This window comes from Calonectris borealis, chromosome 1 (genome assembly GCF_964195595.1).
Source record: "Calonectris borealis chromosome 1, bCalBor7.hap1.2, whole genome shotgun sequence".
Taxonomy (NCBI): Eukaryota; Metazoa; Chordata; class Aves; order Procellariiformes; family Procellariidae; genus Calonectris; species Calonectris borealis.
Genome location: NC_134312.1, coordinates 201,796,695 through 201,816,130, shown reverse-complemented (window position 1 = coordinate 201,816,130; position 19,436 = coordinate 201,796,695). Strand labels below are relative to the sequence as shown.

The 19,436-nt window shown below is 45.6% G+C and overlaps 1 protein-coding gene across 11 annotated transcripts in view; it reads left to right on the top strand.

The window, feature by feature from the left end:
* The window catches only part of LOC142077820 (E3 ubiquitin-protein ligase rnf213-alpha-like), a 66,099-nt gene extending 48,001 nt beyond the window's left edge, over positions 1 to 18,098 (top strand). For 8 of the 11 annotated variants that reach the window (XM_075140013.1, XM_075140016.1, XM_075140018.1 and 5 more), the window contains 19 exons: positions 898 to 1,109; positions 1,709 to 1,810; positions 2,013 to 2,228; positions 3,609 to 3,690; positions 4,097 to 4,131; positions 4,231 to 4,325; positions 4,703 to 4,853; positions 5,005 to 5,170; positions 5,337 to 5,428; positions 5,851 to 6,105; positions 6,313 to 6,448; positions 7,526 to 7,609; positions 7,865 to 8,033; positions 8,167 to 8,362; positions 11,114 to 11,191; positions 11,734 to 11,934; positions 12,137 to 12,226; positions 12,634 to 12,794; positions 15,287 to 18,098. In XM_075140013.1, the coding sequence (XP_074996114.1) occupies positions 898 to 1,109; positions 1,709 to 1,810; positions 2,013 to 2,228; positions 3,609 to 3,690; positions 4,097 to 4,131; positions 4,231 to 4,325; positions 4,703 to 4,853; positions 5,005 to 5,170; positions 5,337 to 5,428; positions 5,851 to 6,105; positions 6,313 to 6,448; positions 7,526 to 7,609; positions 7,865 to 8,033; positions 8,167 to 8,362; positions 11,114 to 11,191; positions 11,734 to 11,934; positions 12,137 to 12,226; positions 12,634 to 12,794; positions 15,287 to 15,464 (2,699 nt within the window). In that variant the 3' untranslated portion in view covers positions 15,465 to 18,098. Of the gene's footprint in view, positions 1 to 897; positions 1,110 to 1,708; positions 1,811 to 2,012; positions 2,229 to 3,608; positions 3,691 to 4,096; positions 4,132 to 4,230; positions 4,326 to 4,702; positions 4,854 to 5,004; positions 5,171 to 5,336; positions 5,429 to 5,755; positions 6,106 to 6,312; positions 6,449 to 7,525; positions 7,610 to 7,864; positions 8,034 to 8,166; positions 8,363 to 11,113; positions 11,192 to 11,733; positions 11,935 to 12,136; positions 12,227 to 12,633; positions 12,795 to 15,286 lie in introns of those variants that run through there. The other 3 variants (XM_075140015.1, XM_075140017.1, XR_012672020.1) reach the window with 3 other exon arrangements.
* Positions 18,099 to 19,436: the final 1,338 nt, after the last annotated feature.

The following is a 19,436-nucleotide window of genomic DNA, read 5'->3' as shown; positions in this document are numbered from 1 at the left end:
GAATAGGGTTAAAGTTGCTAAATTTTGTATGTAAACAGGTTGCATCCAAAGATGTGTGTGTTGCACCCAAAATGTATATATTACCTAGAACTTGCTCTGAAACCGTTTTCATTTTTCTGGATTATTTTCTCAGTATTGAAACATATAATTTTTGTTCAGAGTTAAAAGAAACCTGAATATTGGCATTTCCCCTCAATAAATAGTTCACCAGACTTAAGGGGTAGTGCGCAGAAGTGTATCACGATAATCATTTAGGTGTCTACAGGTAAGTGCATGTGCTGGTACTCTGTTCTCCCATTATTCTGTTGAGAATGACAGGCAGAGTCAATGGAGTTCACACTGAACACATGTGAGTCTTTCGGTTTAGAAGAGGATGTATTGCACCTTAAACTTTGTTGACTCACTTCCTTACATCTTTGTCAGCTTTGAAGCGTGTCCAAGTAAAGTCTGAGTAAAGAGACCGACACAATCTTACCTCAACCCATATAATCCACAGGACACCCTTTACAAGGCCAAGATGTAAAATAGGCCAGAGGATTCCCACTTCTCTCAGCTACCTAGAACGGAGCCACAGGATTGCTCTCTACAGTCTGGACAGCCTTTGAGAGCTTTCCTCTCTGACCTAAGATAGATGCTAGAGAAGATTACCTGGCCAAGATCCTATAAGGGCCAAAAATGGGAAAACATTAGGCCATTCAGTCCACATATTCACTGCCTAGTATTCTACTTCCCTGCATGCTGTAGGTATTAAGAAGCCCAGGATACTATGGTTGTAGGCTATATTCCTACTCTTGAGGAAAAAGTGTTGTTGCAACCTAAGCAGGTGGTGTGCTTGCAAAAAGGATCTATGATATATGACTGCCTGGGAGTGAGCCTAATGAGAAATCTCACTGGAAGTTGCAGATCCAAACATACCATCTCCTGGTGGGAACAAGCAAGAAGAGCAAGACCTGGTGAATGCAATGAAGAAGCTGGTGGCAAATGCACCGACACCATGGCCTCAAATATTCCTCATTAGAAATCTCTATAACAACTATGGGTTCATCCCAATGCAGAAGATCCTTCAAGCAGAAACATGGATTTTACCCAGAGGGGTTGAAATTCCACAGGTGAGTGTCTTCCAAAAGCCCATCTACAGGTTACTGAAGCTGTGCCACCCAAGCACACAGATGCACACGGGCTTTTCTTTGCAGTCAGCTCTGAGGGTGTACAGCTGGCTAACTTGAGCCCTGCCTGGTGAAATAAATCTTGTATTGTAGCCTGTGTGTCTTACCAGAGCTGATGGGATAGGAATCACCCAACTTAAGTAATGAAAAATTTCTTCTTGGGGGTTTTCTTCCAGTCTGGGGAGAGATACAAGCTCCTCTAGAGAACGATTCACCCTTCCTTCATACCTGCTTAGCACGTGACTGTTCCCCTGGAGGCACCTATTCGTGTATTTGGAAGATTGCACAAATGAAACAATTGCACAGTAAAATTGAAGCAGAACAGATTTCAGGCCCCATATCTCTACAGCACCCCAAGTTTGCTCCCATGATACAAATACAAATTTTGAAAGATACAAAACCAGTTTGTAATATTCACAAAACACAAATAACATGATCATTTGTGAGGGGTCCACCTGAATGCTTCAGTGGGTTTGAGATAGCCTTCTACACGCTGGTGGTATCTTCATTATGATGATGTAACTTACATCTGTATTTCACAGCATATGGGTGCCTGGTCAAATATAACACTAATGTTTTCGGTGCTGGACAGAGCAGAAAATCAAATAAAAACCAAAGATCCCCAGGAAGTCCAGAAACTGATGGTGAGTATCTGTTGTGTATCCTACAGAAGATTTCTATGGGGTGTTTGTAGAAAGCTATAGGAATTTCCTCCTAAGTTGGAGACAAAAGGATCATCACATTTATATAAAACACTACTTTTGAAGCCTACTAGCAGGCACCTCGTCAAGAGGTGCCTTATGGGTCTCCTTAGATTCCATCTGGTTTGTTCAATTTCTTTTCTAGCCTGTCATAAAACAAATGGAAAACATCCTCCAAACACCATTGCTCGCAGAAGAGCCTCTGGAAAACAAGATGAAGATGATCATGGATTCTCTGTGCAGACACAAAAACAAGGTCTTGATGGAGGTGGTGTTTCACACTGCATTTACTCTGGCCCTATCTCAAAGTCCCCTCGCTCAACTTTTCAGAAATATCTGCTTTAAGCCTCATGTGGTGAAGGTAAGTCAAGATGTAGGGACACAGATACTTCCCTTCATGAGAACACTGTCAGGGGTGGGATCTGCTTTTACACAGTCAGCTCTGTCAGCTTACAGCCAGATTTGGTTTGGGTCAGTTTGCAGCTTTCTGGGTTGTTGCAAACAACATATGGAGCCTTCTAGTTTTTCTGCTCCCTTCCGGACAGTCTGCTGAGAGCAAACTGACACTGTCCAGCACTATCTGTATTCAAAGTGGGGGACACAGCCTGCTGGAGATGACCATCTCTCTCCAGCAAGTCTAAGGGAGCCTGGGGGCCTGCCAAATATTAGTTGTTGACTGAGCTTATATGCTCAAATCCTAGCCCAAACTTCTTCATTCTGACCACAAATATGCCAGCTGTCAGGTAAAGATAAACTTTTTACTAGGCTAGGCCCCCCTTTGCATCTAATGATGCATAAATTGTTCCTGTTATTTGAGGAGTGCAGAAAGCAGTCGAGTTGTGCATTGCCCATCTCTTGGCTGTGAAGACAATGGCAGTGTCCCGATCCTGCTCCTTCCCTCTGAATCCTCAAGTTGGTAGGCAGATACCAAAGAAGTGACAAAGATGCTAACTTGAGTATCTCTGTTCTTGTAAGCCCAGCCATCCCCAATGTATCCCCAGTTGATATAATGCTGTGTCCCTTGGTCTATGTCTTAGTGTCCTGGTTTCAGCTGGGATAGAGTTAAATTTCTTCCTAGTGCTGTGTTTTGGATTTAGTATGAGAAGAATGTTGATAGCACACTGATGTTTTCAGTTGTTGCTAAGTACCCTCCTAGTCCAAGGACATTCAGCTTCCATGCTCTGCCAAATGCACAAGAGGCTGGGAGGGAGCATAGCCAGGACAGCTGGCCCAGCTGGCCCATGGGGTATTCCATACCATGTGACGTCATGCTCAGTATATGAATGGTAGGCGTTCCAGGAAGTGGGGATCACTCTTTTTTTTTTTCCTTTGGGGTGTTGTTCGGCGGGTGGTGAGCAATTGCATTGTGCATCATTTTGTATATTCTATCATTGTTATTATTATTATTGTTGTTGTTGTTGTTGTTATTATTTTCCCTTCCTTTTCTGTTCTATTAAACTGTCTTTTTCTCAACCCACGAGTTTTTCTCACTCTTACCCTTCTGATGCTCTCCCCTTCCCACTGGGGTTGGGGGGGGGTGGGTGGGTGAGCAAGCGGCTGCGTGGTGTTTGGCTGCCTGCTGTGTTAAACCATTACACTTAGTCAAGTTTTTCCATACACCCATTTGCACCTAATATGTTTATCTCCGGAACTCTTATTTCTCCAGTAGATGAGAAGCAAATTAGGGAAATGGTTACATGATTCCTCAAATCCTTCTTTACACCTGTGTTTCCTTTCTAAGGGGTCCTACCTTCCCACCATGCCTGGAGACCTGCTTTTTGATCAGAAGAACTGGAAAATTGGTCAATATGATACACCCTGGGGTAAGTGCTGGGGAAATTTTGCTTCAGTCCAGCCCAGCTGCTCCTATATGGATGGCAGACATGGGGAACTTGCTAGAAATGTGCCCTGAGACAGCCTGGCCAGGGGATGGAGGGAAAAGAGGAACAGGTGGATGGAGGGAAGGGTGGTTTTCTTTAATGATACCCCTGTGCTTCTGTTGAGTACTTTACCAGTCTCCTTCTGGCTGCAGCAACTCCAGGTCCATTTATGGCAAACTCTGTGAGAACCGTGTTGTGAGACCAGATCCCAGTTGGTGGGAAAAAGGTCTTACTTGGGAAAGGCCTGGGCTGTTGCCCTCCAGGTGAATTTCTGGCCATGTTTACATCATGGAGGATTTTGTAATTGGGAGACAATTGGCTGATTAATCTAATTCCCTTTCATACACAGCTTGTCAGTGTGGATCATACTGGATTGTCACCAACGTAAGTGTCTTTTGGCTTTTTGTGATGCTGAGGGTCTTCTGTCTGCTGTTAGGTTTTCTGCCCTACATCTTAATGCTGCTGTCATTTCTTTACCTACAGTGTGGGCATCCTGGGGAAGTCAAACAATGCCTATGTGGTGCCAAAGTTGGAGGAATTAATCACAAACCTGAGAGAGGTTTTGTGAGGAAGGAAATGTAAGTTGATGCTCCCTGCCCTACAGCCAAAGAGAGATGAAGAGGGCTGTGGCCACTTGTCCCACTTTCCATTCTCTGGGCACAGGGGAAACACTGTAGTTGGGCAAAGCAAGGTCTTTGTGATCCAGAGTCCAATCGCAGAAGGAAATCTTGGAAATACCTGCTGAGGGGAACAGAGGGGAGAGAAAACATGAGTGGCGTGAAACAGCTGGAAAGGGCATTTTTTCAGCAGCAGTTCTTCCCTTCCAAAAGTCTCATCTCACTCCAAGTTCACACTTGTTCTGACCCAGTGATGGCCAAGCCTCTGTCAATGTTAACTTACATGACATGAGCCCAGTCATTGAGAGTGTAAACTGAATTACATTTCCTTATCACAGCACAGAGGATAAAACAGGAAAAGGATACATCCTTGGGAGCCCTTCGATACGGAGAATTGAATTGGAGAGGGACTTGTCGCCTGCCTCTGTCTGTCTTGCAAGAGCTCTGCTGCATTCATCCATGCTGCTGGGGATCTATACAGATAAACAGGTGAAACAGTCCCTGCTTCTTTTCTCTCCCTTACCTCCTTCTCTCTGTCCACCCAACTTAGCCTGCAGCTTCCACATGATGAATAGTTTCTGCCCTACTCTGGGAGGAAGCTTTCCTGAGAGCTAAATTAAGAAACCACCCTGTCTTCCAGGCGATTCTGAGTCTGATGACAGAGAAGCCAAAGGATGTGGCAAAATTCTTCTGGGACCACCTTGAAAAAGATATTGAATGCCTGGCAGAGGCACTTAGCAGAAACACAGAGGATGCCACAGTGACTGTCCATCTGTTTCTCCAGCACTTGAGCAACAGTACAACAGGTAAAGGTACATTCCACGCATTGGGAGGGTACCAGCAGGCTTACGTCAGGTTGGTTTTCACACGGTCACTGGAACTGGTGGCTCTCATCCCATGACTGCAGCTGTTCTGCACAGACTCCAGTGTCTACTGGGAGAGGGTCCTTATTTTGCTTTGCATTTCCTACAGGACAAAACATGGCCTTGAACATTTTGCTTAGGCAAGAAGACCGAAGGCAGTGGGAAACCTGCTTTAGAACCCTGACTCAGCCGTTCTTCCAGGTATGCGAGGGACTGGTCGCTGTGTTTCCGGGTATCCCATATACAAACTACCACTTTGTTAGGGATCAAGTGCAGAGCCCACATGGGCTCTGGTGAATACCCAGACATATCCAATGAACTGGGACATTCCGACATGCAATAAACAGGTTTATCACCTCTTTTTTAAGATGCTTTTTACATGCTGATTCAAATCCCCTTTAGAAAAAAATTGGCTCCAGGCCTTGGAGGGCAAGAAAATTCCCTGTTCGTTTCTTCTTGGGCAATTTTGTTCTTGTCCCAGCTTTGTTCTTCAACAGGAAGTTTTTACTGTCTCTTCCCTTTCTGCAGAGCCACCATTGTCTTCCCTCATGAGAAGATTTGTAAGTCCTCCCAAACCCTTTTGTAACAAAAGGCAGCTCCTAACAACCCTTCAAATTCCACAGGCCTTGGAGCAGAGCCTTACTTCTGTCAGGCAGCAGAGAATGAGAGATCCTCAGGGTTCAAACCTGCTCCTGCAAATAGCTTATGACCAGATGACTCCTTTCGAAGACCAGCCAAATCTTGGACTGGTTGGCCTGTCCTACATGTGGAAATTTGAACAGAAGATCTCCATCCAGACCCTGATGCATCTCCTTCAGCAAGAACACAGAGAAGGTGAAGGAAACCGCTACCCTGTTCTTCTGGAGCTCATGTCTAAGGTTTGTTGTAGAAACATTCCTCCTCCTTCAAAGCAGAGACAGGCACCATGTGGATTCACCATTCCTGGTGTCAGTGGGGCACTAAGTTGACTCATTTCCCTGTTTCCCAGTACAGTGCCCTTCTGAATACCACACAATGCCAGACACAATCCTGGTTCCTCAGATAAGTGCATGAATAGCAAAGTCATGCTGAATTTTCCCTTCCAGCTCCAAAACATCCAGCATGTCCAACACCTGCCTGACATTTTCAGTCTGCAGAAAGCCCTGATCCACTTCTTCCAGAACAGCCATGAAGGGGAAATATACTCAGTACAACAGTTCCTAGACCAACATGAACTTTCAGGTATGACATGGACCTATTCCGATCCCAGTAAACTGGCCTCTACTACTCCTCAACACCCACATTTAAGTGGTAAATTTATATTTATGTTTATATTTATATTTATATTATTTATATTCATGTAGCACCTATCATCATATAGATAAACATTCTTTGGAACCACTCTGATGTTATAGCAGGACCCATGATTTCTGTTGCAAGCTGTGAGGGAGCAGCAAACACAAGACTGCTCCATGAGGGAAGATGAGCCAGGAGCTAAGGGTGACCACAGCACAGACCAGGCAGTGACCAGGGTGCAGTCCCACAGTATTGGGGCAAGGCCAGGGTAGTGATAGAGCCAGGTTCTGTCAACAGCTCAGCGATCATAACACAAGGCAAGGTAATAAGTCCAGGAGGAGTCTAGGAAGTCCAGACAATAAGTTACGAGAGCAGGAGACAGGGCTGCTCACAACTCGGGCACTGGCCTGAGCTTACCTGTGTCTCCTAGGCCCATGGTGAAGGGGTGAGGTGGAGTCCCCAGGTCACGCTGCTCAGGGCTATTAAGGCCCATTAGTGCCCTCAGGGCCCTGACACAAGCTCACAGTGGTGACTCAATCATCTCCACCTTCGTGGCCATCTTTGGGGTTTGGGGGAGAGGGTAGAGGTCTCTGAGACATTAGAATGATCTCTGAAACATTGGAATGAGTCTTGGGCAGATTGCCTCCCACCCTCAGAGTAGGTATAGCCAGCAGGATTTGAGAAACCTGTAGACTTTTCCTGCTGTTTCACCCATGAATGGGCAACATACATGAGAGGTTTTTAAGACTGTAAGTAGATGTATTACTGTGGCGCATGTGAGCTGGGATTCGGCACCCCTTAATGCCAGATATGGTATAATACGGGCTAGAAAAAAATTATCTCTAGTTAACCTTGGAGCCACAGCTGTGAAAGGCAACCAAGGCCCAGCCTAACACAGTTTACTGAGTAGTTGCACACCATAAGCTACATCTTTCAAGGAGACAAAAATAAATTTTTTTTAATTGCTTTCTCTTGGGAGCATGCATTGACACTGCTGTTTTTCTCCCCTCTCTGTGCCTGAAGTGGATCAGCGTTCAACTTTCTGCCGAGCTATAGGGACCATCCAGAAAGTCTGGAGCAACATCAGAATGAAACCACTGTGCTCAGGTATTTTGACTTCCCAGGTATTGTTACTTCCCTTTCCTAAGCCATTGTCGAAGGCTGGAACCCGTGCCAGTTGCTGAGCTTGCTTTGTTTTGACCCTCTAGCTGAAAACAAATTAAAAACCCTTCCAAAAATACAAAACCTAATATAAAAAACCCTCCAAAAAGATTTTAACAGAAGCTAGCCTGAGTTTCCCCCTTGGGAGAATTCTTCCTAACACCACATGAGGCAGAAAAGAAACCCTCCATTTTGTTACAGATATCAGAGTCCCCCCAGACCTGTTGCCAAAGGACATCAATGTCAACACGGCTGCCCTGAAACTCCTCCCAACACCGCTTTCTATTGGTTACCTTGTGACGAGGCTCCTCATACAGCTCCAGAACAGTTGTGTGGACATAGCTACACAGATCACAAAGGAAAAGCAACGGTACGTTTCAAACCATCCCTCTGGACCAAATCAGGACTTACCTAGAGCTGCATCTGTCACTGTTTGCAAAGTGAGATGAGGTAAGAAGCAAGCTGCTATCTTTAACAGCAAAGGGTAACAACTTCTCTCCCAGGATCATCTCTGCAGAAGAAGTGAAGCCATCGTCGGTGCTGAAGATAACGGAGAATGATCTGATCACTGCGATGCTGGCCAACTCCCAGTATGTGATAGAGGAAGATGGCACCAAGACAACCCATTTTGACTTCCAGACACTGCAGCGACAAGTGATCCAATGTTTTATCAGTGGGAAACCTGTCATCAAAGCTCAGGTGAGCTTAGCACGATGCACTTTTAGCACAAGCCAAGTTGCAGTGCTTCAGGCCAGCAGAGGATGTAGGATTTTATTTCCAGCACCTGGTACTCACCTCTCCAGAGCTGGAGCAAACACACATAAAGGTGCTTATACATTTGGCAGCCCATCACTCTGCATCTACCTGCATTCCTTGGATTGTAACAGTTGTGTGGTCAAAAACTACGCTGTGCTCAGCAAACCTTGGTCTTGTGAAAGGCAACGTAAGCCTTTCTGTTCAAAGCCTGAAGGGGAGGTTGGCCTGGATTTTCTTATAACCAAGGAGGAGTCAGCCACCATCTAAAAAGACTCAAGAGAGTTGAGTTCCCGGGCATAGTATAGGGCTGGAGTCTAACGTGGGTCTCTGAACTGTGTTGGAGAAGCCGGTCTTCTGCTGTGATACTCATCTTCACTTACTCACATTAGCCTTTGGCTTCCTCCAGAAGCTCTCAGGGAACCAGATTTGCAAATGGTTATTCCCATCTGAAAAGGCAGGCCAGAGATACATACCTCAAAAATTAAATCTTGTGGGACAGCAATGAATTTAGGTACCTAAGTCCCTTCAACCCCTTTAAAACTTCCCATAAGTTGTGTAAACTTTGCCTGGGGCACTCCTATGACTGCTGGTTGCCTCAGCTATTTCCTATGTCAGAGGGTGTTTGGATTTGTGAAATGTGAAAATCCAGCCACAAGGGAGTGGGAAAAAGGGGTTCAAGGGCTGTCATGTAGTGATTCAGGTCCACATGCTTGTCTAGTAGTAGAGAAGGATAAGCAGAGTAACTGACACAGGGTCACAGAGAAACTGAAAGAGTTTGGCTGGAGGGACCTCTGGATGTCTCTGGTCCAACCATTTTCTCCAAGTAAGGCTAACTTCAATGCAAGAGCAGATTGATCAGGGTATTGTAGAATTTAATTTTGGCAATCTCCGAGGATAGAGATTCACCACCTCTCTGCCCCTCTGTTCGATGTTCTAGCACCCTCACCGTGAAAATGTTTTCTGCGTGCTTAAGTAGGAGATTCCTGGTTGTCCCTTGTCCTTATTGCCTTCACTGTGATCCCCTTTTTAGTAGTGGGAGAGCAATTAGATTCTGCCTATAGAGTTCTCTTTTACAGGGTGAACAATGCCCTGCATCCTGTTCTGCAGCTCCTCTGCAGAGATCTTGTTGGTCTCTGTTGGACTCACTTCAATTTGTCAATGTCTCTTGTACTGAAGAACCCCAAATTGGACACAGTACTCAAATGTAATCTCATAAATGCTGAACAGATAGAAAGAATCACTTCCCTCATCCTGCTGGCTACACTTCTGCTAACATAGCCTGGTGTACACATGGCCTTTTTCACCATAAGAGCACACTGCTGACTCATGTTCAACCTGTCCACCAGGACACACAGGTCTTTTCTGCAAAGCTGCTCCAGAGCTGGTCTTCTCTCAGCCTATACTGTTGCATATGATTGTTCCATCCCAGATGCAGGATTTTGCATTTGCCTTTGTTGAACTTCATGAGGTTCCTGTTGGCCCATTTCTCCAGTGTGTTGAGACCCCTCTGAATGGCAGCCATGCCCTCCGGTGTACCAGCTCCTTTCCCCAATTTGGTATCATCCACAAACTTGCTGTCATGTCATGTCAATTGTTGCTGAAGTATCTTAATGACATCAGCCAGCTCCCTCAGCACCATTGGTTGCGTTCCATCTGGTCCCATGGACCTGTCTACATCCAGCTGTACTGGGTCTGGCTGAGATGGAGTTAATTTTCATTATAGCAGCTCATATGGTGCTGTGTTTTAGATTTGTGACCAAAACAGTGCTGGTAACACACTAATGTTTTCAGCTATTGCTGAACAGTGTTTGCACAGCATCAAAGGCCGCCTCCATTTCTCATTCTGCTCCACCCCCAGTGAATAGATTGGGGATGTGCAAGAGGTTGGGAGGGGACACAGCCAGGCAGATGACCCAAACTAACCAAAGAGGTATTCCATGCCATATAACATCGTGCTCTGCAATAAAATGGGTTTCAGGGAGGTTAGCCATCTTTTGCACAGGAAGTGGCTGGGAATCAGTCTACCTGTGGGAGGTGGTGAGTGATTGCCTTTGCATCATCGCTTGTTTTGGTTTCTCACCTTTATTCTTCCTTTCCTCTTTTGCCATCCCACTGGGGGTAAGGAGGGGAGGGAAGTGAGTGAGCAGCGCTGTGGTGCTTAGCTGCCACAACAGCAACTTATCTCAGTAGTCCCTAATTTGGTCCTCTTTTTTTTGTGACATGCCTTTAAACTTTGCCAGTAAACACAGAGGACTGAAAGACGACCTTTACAGTAAAAAGTGAGGCACCAAGTATCTCAATGAGTACCTTTTCCATGTCCTTTGTCAGTAGGTCCCCTTCCCTGTTGAGCAGTGGGCCCATTTTTTATCTGGTCTTCCTTTTGCTACTGATGTACTGATGTAGAAGCCCTTCTTGTTGGCCTTCACATCCCTCAGCAGTTTCAACTCCAGATGAGCTTTGTCTTTCCTAACTCCATCCTTGCTTGCATCCATGCCCAAGCAATGTCTCTATATTCCACTTGGGTAGCCCCTCCCTGTTTCTGCCTCCCCTATACCTCCTACACTAGGCTGTCACTGCCACCGGCCCTGCAGCCAAGACATGGGTAGCTGTGTCCTGCTGGGTGGTCATGGGTTTCCCGTCTGGCCTGTGCCAAGTGATACTTTGTGTCTTCATAGCCACTCATTTGCTTTCCAGACGGCTCCATCCTTTGCACTGAACAACACGAAGACCCTGCAGTACACAAAAACAAAAGTGAGAGAACAGCTGCAACAGGTACGAAAAGAGCTTACCATCCTTTTTCTTCATCCAAGCTTTCTTCTGCCTTGTAATGCTTATTAATAAGCCACCCCAGGAGACAGAGAGCTCAATAGAGAATATGGCACCTGCAGGATGTGTAAAAAGGTCCAAGTCCAAATCAGGCAGATGGCTGGAGCCTCATAAGGAGCCAATTTTCTTTGCTGGCTGTAAAGGGAATTTAGGCAACTCACTCAGATGGACTCATCTGTACAAGTGTCTAAACCAAGGTGATATGGTGACAACAGCACGCTATGCACTGGCATGGTGGATCAGCACAAGTGGCAACTGTAGGGTTATTGTTCCTGCTTGCAACTAGGCTGGGGAACCCACGTCCTTGTAGAGTCTGTGTCTTTCCCATGTAAACCCTGGACGTCACCCAGGTATTTCTAACTCTCCCTCTGAGAAGGGGGCAGAGCTGATGCCAAAGGTTATCAGTCACTTTGCTGTACAGACACACTTGCAGGACCCAGACCTCATATGTCAGAGTCACAGTCTGGCTATATTTCTCCTATTGATAGGAATCACTGAGTGTGAACCAGCTGAAACGGATCATGGAAGAAGCCCGATCAGTGAATGCTATTTCCCAAACGCTTGCCACCTTGAAAGTGGCTGCCGAGTTCCTGGCCGTGACCGGTGGGGACCCAGAGCGCCAGTTGTCTGAGTATGTAAAAAATGAGCTGAAGATGGATGCAAGCGTAGAACAGTTCAGAGACATGCCGGTAAGCAAGGCGCTTTGCTTGTACTGAATGGGAAATTGGCTGAACCTTTCCATCCCCCATGCTCTTCCCTAAGGAATAAGACATCACCTTTTAAGTCACACACTTTTTTGTGAGCTAACCCAAAACACGGCAACTCAGCCACGGCCCTTCTGAAGAGCAGGAACTGGCTGACTGATTGCCCATCTGTTTTCTCCTCCTCCAGGTGGTACCAGACACTCAGCTGAAGCACATCCTGTCTCTGTGGCAGACATTGTCAGCAAAGAGATCTGTGCTGCTGGTGCAGATGAATCAGGTGAGGGAGACAGCCCAGTTCACAAAACTATCTACAAGATCTGGGGGAAGAGAGAAACTTTCTGGCAAAGTTGATTTTCTGTGGAAAACTTTGTAAATTTTTAGGGTAAAAAAGAGGAAAATTATGTGATTTTAATATCTTACCATTCAGCAAGAGCCAAGCAATATTCATCTACTTAAGTCACATAAGACCCTTGGAAAAGGGCCACCCACAAGATTTTGTGCTAGAAGCAGTAGTGCTTTCTGGCATGGGTCACATCAGCAGCTGGTGCTGTGGACTCTGGTGGCCCTGCCATAAGAGCCAGGAAAAAAGAGGATACCAGTTCTACCTCTTCCATCAGATGTAGCCCCAAGATGGTCTTTGCGGGGAGTCCCAGGCCATCCTCTTGCTGATGTTTGTCATTGCAGAATCCCTTCTGCCTGGTTTCTGAGCAGTACCATGAGGAGTTGAGTGCAGAGAAGGAAAAGGCTCTGACTACTGCACTCTCCACAGTTAACCTGGACTTGTTCCTCATTGAGCTCCATGAGATGATCATTGTGCCTCTGGATAGCTTTGATCCACAGTGGAGGTAAGAGCAGATTTTTCCTGGTTTGTTCCAGGGGTAGATACCAACTCTTTAGACCCAGATGGAAGGGGTCTTGAAGTCTCTTTTTAGGTGGGCTCTTGAAGCTTGCTGGAGAGAAGGGCCATGCCTTCCAAAAGTGGGAGTTACTGTGGCTGTGATGAGCATCATCAAGTCTTTTTGTGATGCCCAGATAAAGAGAAGTGGAAGTAAAATACAGCAGAAACCCCAGCACCTTCAATTCATCTGGCATGTCATAGGGAAGCAAGAGAACCACTAAAAATCATACCATCACGGAGACTTAGGTTGGGAGGGCCCTCTGGAGGTCTGTAGTCCACCCCTTTGGTTCAAGCAGGTCTGACTTCAAAGCTACAACAGACTGTTCCAGGTCTTGTCCAGTTGTGTTCTGACTACCTCCAAGGATAGCACCATCACCACTCTGCGTTGCCCCAAGGCTGCACGACTGTCCTGGGTTTGGCTGGGATAGAGTTAAGTTTCTTCCTAGTGCTATGTTTTTGATTTAGTATGAACAGAATGTTGATAACACACTGATGTTTTCAGTTGTTACAATACCTCAAAAGATATTGTAATCAGCCTGGAGGAGAAGGGGAAGGTGAAGGAAGCTGTCTCCTCCATAAACTGGCTCTCTGAGAGGAGGTAAAAAGTGTAATTATTAATAGTTTCCAAGCGATAGCTCCCAAAGAACAGGAATGACAGCAGTGCTGAGTACAGTCTCCTGACCAATAATTTTATCATAACATAAGCCAGTGTTACCCGGTATAGCAAAGCGATAACCTTACTCCATTTCCCAGAGATGATAAATCCCACATAAATACTGACAATCAGTAGTATATACAGCCAGTAAGGTGCTACATACCAAAACTCCAGGAACAGATCCAACAACTCTGAGAGCAAATAAACCAACATTGTGACCAGCGACTACTAAATTGATATCATGAATGCTTGTAACAAATCTGTTTTAACCTGTTCAGGTCAGATATGTCATTATCTCAACTCTTCGTGGCCCACGTTGGGTGCTAAAAAGGACTGTCGTGGTTTAACCCGGCAGGCAGCCAAACACCACGCAGCCACTCGCTCACTCCCCACCCTCCCACCCCCCACCCCCGCAGTGGGACGGGGAGAGAATCAGAAGGGTAAGAGTGAGAAAAACTCCTGGGTTGGGATAAAGACAGTTTAATGGAACAGAAAAGGAAGGGGGGAAAAAAATAATGATAATGATAGAATATACAAAATGAGTGATGCACAATGCAATTGCTCGCCACCCGCGCTGACCGATAACCAAGTAGCGATCGCTACTTCCTGGAACACGCCTATCATTCATATACTGAGCACACATGGTACGGAATACCCCATGGGCCAGCTGGCCCAGCTGTCATGGCTATGCTCCCTCCCAGCCTCTCGTGCATTTGGCAGAGCATGGAAGCTGTCCTTGACTAGCAGGGTACTTAGCAACAACTGAAAACATCAGTGTGTTATCAACATTCTTCTCATACTAAATCCAAAACACAGCACTAGGAAGAAATTTAACTCTATCCCAGTTGAAACCAGGACAACCACCCATGTGGAGAATATTTCTTTCTTTATGTTTAGTCAGGATTTCCACTGTTGCATCTTGTGCTTGTTAATTCTTGTCTTTTCACTGAGCACTCCAAGAAGAGTTTGGCTTCATCTTCTTGATATCCTCCCACTACGTAAAGATGCATTTAGAGTCCCCCTTTACCTTCTCTGCTGAAGGCTGAATAACCCAGTCCTCTACCTTCTTTTCATATGTCCTGTGCTCCAGATCTCCAATCATACTGGTTGCGCTCCACAGAACTCACTCCAAAAGGTCTCTGTTTTTCTTGTACTGGGAGCACAAAATCAGACACAATCCTCCAGATATGATTTCACAAGTGCAGAAGAATCACTTTCCTTAACCAGCTGGCTACATTCTTGTTAATACAGTTCAGTTTGTGTTTGGCCTTGGGGAAAAAAAAAAAGGGGGATCATGTAAAGGAACAAAAAAGGTGCCCCCTATACAGGACCAATGAGAAACCCCAGTGTGAGGATATGGCCACACCATCTCCCTTTCCCTATTTCTTGCATGAGAAAGGTCTCCTAATGCCACAGTGACAGCATGACAGACCCCATGAAGGAGGGAGCTGGGAATATGTCTAGTTGAGTACAGATAGATTCAGCATGCTATGTTATACTTGAGATGGGAGAGGCAGTCAGTGAAGCTGAGAGAGCTCAGCTTTCAGGAGGCCACAACCTCTATTTGAGTGCTATTGACAAAGTTGACCAACAGTTGCACACATTGTTGTCCAATACCACCAGAGATACCCTGGAGAATACTGCCTGGCTTCCAGCTGCAAGGCCATCTCAGATGTACCAGCATGGAGTATCATTGACTGCCAGCACTGCCAGCCGAAGGTCAGGGCATTTGGAAACCCAGCAGTCCTCCAGATACTTAAAATTATGATCTGTCTCACCCACAGGCTACAGGAAACTTTCAGATCCTTCCTGGAAGACAGACAAGATGATGACTCCATTGCAAACCTGACAGGCACTTTGAGTCCAGACTTACTACTGAAGGATGTTGTTTCCATCTGGAAGACAGCTGTGAGGACCAGCAAACATCATAGCCCTACTTACAGCCAGGAGAGACCAGTCTAACTCTTGCTAAGTCCCCCAGGAATTAACTCACCTGCCGCTTCTCCAACCCAGTTGTCAGTGCCCTGAGTGCCTTAATTGTCCTGACCAACCTCACCCAGGATTTCCACCCATGCACCCACTGTTCACTGGTCCAGGAGCCTGGGCCTTCTGTCCCTGCCTGAGCTATGTTGTAGGTGCAGCCCTGTGCCCTGACAATCCTGATTTGCTCTCTAGTCTTCCTGCATTGACCTTGGACCTGTCTCATCACCTCACCTTGTTTGATGATCACTGGGCAGTCAATAGAATCTGGCTCTGCCCAGGTTCTGTGGGACTGTTCCTGGTCAATAGGGACACTGTCTTGCCTCTGCTGGGGTCACCCTCTGCTCCCAACTTGTTTTCCTGTGTGGAACAGCCCCATGCCTGCTGCTCCCTGACAAAAATCTCCCCGCCAACAATTCAGTTTGTTGCCAATTTATTGCATCGAAGTTTCCGAGCAGGTTACCAAAAAACAATCAACTGGAAAAGGGGAGGGAAAGGGAACTTCATTTTAATGCTTAGTACTCTATTTGTGCTTTTTCCTAATAGCTGTGGTAGCATATTCAAGGCAGCAAAAGCAATGTAAGCAAAAATACACTTAGAAATAAAAGCAAAAGCAAGAAACTTACAGCAGCTGCAGCACTGCAACATGGATCAGCAGTGGTACTTCCACAATAAAGATACACTTCACAACTGCAGTGAAGACCCATTTTATACCCATATTTGGGGACTCTGCACCTTGAAAGAGATGATAAGTCACTCCTTCCATTGGCCCAGATCAGGTCTTCAGTTTTGGTCATCCTGACCTAGAAGTACATGCTGTCCTTCCTTATTGATCCCGACTTTGTTTTCTTTGGTATCCCCAAAATTGATCCCAGTTCCCAAAATTGAATTCCTCTGGTGATGAGTGATTGATGAATGGTGAGTAGTTTACAGCCCTGGGGCTTCAAATATCGTCTTGTACCTGTATTTTCAAGGCCTCCTCTCTCATCCCATGCCTGTACTCCTCTTTGCATTTTTATTCTAGGGTCATACATACATTATTCTGCATATAGTAACTACTTATTACTAGTGTTAGTCACTATATATGTGTGTGTTTGTATATAGAATCATAGAATAGAATCATAGAATCATTAAGGTTGGAAAAGACCTCCAAGATCATCGAGTCCAACCATCAACCCCCTAAACCATGTCCCATATACACAGAAATATAGATGTATATGTACATATGTATATATGCATGTATATATTTATATATACACACATACATGCACATGTATAAATATATATACACACATGCACACACAAAAACTATTGTAATGGTAGAGCACGGTTGTACAGCACTAAAGCTCAGACAAGTTTAGATGCTATAAGCTCATGGAGAAAGGAAGGAAGAGATGGGTCCTCCTGGCCCTGGTGCAAAGCAAAACCTCCCCACTGTAACTTTGCAGTTGAGCAACAAGAAGTAGAACAACTGGTTCATTTCCTTCTACCAAGCCAGTGGAGGATGACACAGGGAGGTGAGCCAGGCCTGTGCTCAATAAAACAAGCTGGGCTCATCCACAGTGATGTCTTCTTCGAGCAGCTCTGTGGAGACTTGGACGTGGGGTCTGCCACAGGGCTGGAGGTTGATGAGAGCCAGGGGCCCTACTGGGGCACCAGGCTCCAAAACTGGCCAAGACCTCTGATGGGAACCAGAAGCGTGCTGAAAACGGTTCTAGTACAGAGATGGGATATGAGAATAAAATGCACAAATACTGTGCATCTGTGGTATGCAAACTCTGCACCTGACATGAAAAACTCTTTTGCTTAATTAAACTTAGGTAGGTGAGTAGGGCTAAAGTAAGGTAATTCTGCCCCCAAAAGCATAAAATGTAAATCAAATGCTACCAGTGGACCACATAGTCAGGAGGGAGTCTTGCAATGTAAGACATCCTTCATCTAAAGAATTCTATCAGTAATACCATAATAGGTCTAAAATGCCAAGTAACAGTGTCAGAAACACTGAATTTGGGTATGAATGTAACAGAGTTGAGGCCAATGAGTAATTAAGGATTGTTTACTGGGGAGGAGTCCAAAGGGCAAAAAAGAGGTGCAAGGGAGGCAAAAATGTGGATTCAGGAAAAGGAGAAAAATGGGCAATGAAATATAAGATCAGGTGCAGAACAAAGAAGGGCGAGAAGCTTCTGATGGAAGGAGTGCAGATGCCAAAGCTGAGCTGTGGACCCAACAACACCAGGGATGCTAGACGGAACCCCCCTTGGAGAACACGCTGGCCTCTCTGCCAGGTTGGTCCACAAGACTTGGTGTGGGAGGGTGCAGTAAAAGTACATAAACTTATGAGGAAGGATAGACTTCATGCCTTAATACTAAGTGCAGGAAGAAAGGCAATAGAATTGCAGCTTAGTAAGTGCTTGATTTATAACATTTCTTTGTAGTAATATAATTATGTATCAGTATTAATACTAGTAATAAGCAATAGAATTGTCACTCTGTATTACTTGCAGTGACATAATTGTGAATTATGCTAAAAGTGGTGTGTTTATAAGGTAGGTAAGGTGTTACAAGCTTTTTAGAGGTGTGTTTTGCTTAATTAATAAACAACATTACCATCTCAGTCTACTACCTCTCAAGCCTCGAATCAAAAGGAGAAGAGTTGGACTTGGGGAGTAGCTGCTTTCCACTCTTGGGAAAAACAGGAGACAAGGAGAGGTGATTTAGACACACAGTGGACCTTCCCTCAGGGAAAAAGGGGTTTTAATATGTCTAGGGAGGTGTAAACCCTTCACACGGGGCTTCCAAGGGCCTGTGGCCACACATACCCCATGGCATAATGGAGAGAGCAGTGGTGATAGAGCTGCTCAGCACAGTTAAAGGGATGTGATGGGGAGAGACAATGTCTCCATTTTTGAAAGTGCCGCAGTAGGGCCATACCTGCCCCTCTGCCTTTTCCTTCAACATAAAAATAAAGCTTTATGTCCAGGTTTGGATTGGAGAGCACATGGGGTGGTGGGTAAGCCAGCATCTTTGGACTGCAGCGCTCCCCAGACTGTGGCCTTGCCATTTGACCAGCCTTTTCCCCCTCCACTTGAATGGGAAACTCCTTTTCCATTCCCTCCCAGCACAAGGTCTCCCATATTGGTCAGATTCTCCTTAGATGAACTTTGGTGAAGACAAAGACTGACCATATCACATAATGTTGTCCAGACAGCTAGCTGATGGCATCTCCATCCTTAGAGTCATTGAACCCTCAGTTGGCCAAGGCCAATGTCAACCACGCTCCGCTGTTGGAGGCCATCAGGGCAACCTGGGATGGGGCTGAGTTCTTCAGCTTCATGCATCCATCCATCCATGGCTTCATGCAGAGCTGCCACAGAGCCCTAAAGTGCCACAGTTATTGCAGGGTGCAGGTCAAAGTGAGCCAGGACAGGCTGGCAGGTTGGGAAATGGCTGAGCCTTGGCCACCACCTATTTCAAGGCCTTTCTTTGCAGCCAGATGTGGGTTGAGGAGGAGGAGGAGGAAGAAGAGGGAAGGATGGAAATTCATATCATCTGTCAGAATTCACCCAAGAGGAAACTAAATTCTTCTAATCTCACCCTAGGCAGACAAGTTTTACTAATACATCAAAACTTCCTCTTTTCACTTTTGTGACACATTCCCAGCAAAACATAAAGCCATAAATCACAGAGCAGTGGGATGATTGATTTAACTTAATAAAGGGAGACGATAAGAGAAGAAAGTAAATTATAGAGGCGGACTTGATTTGTGGCTACAAAAGCGATGTGCCAGCCTGGCTTAGGCTGCTGCAGGCATTGCACAGTCGTCAGGAGGAGCCATGAGACATCTGTAGAGCAGAGCCAGAAAAGGACACAAGGTGACATCACAGGCAGAGATAGGGTGGTTGAGATGGCATCACTACCGGCTCAAGGATTCATCAGACAAAAAACATTGTGGGA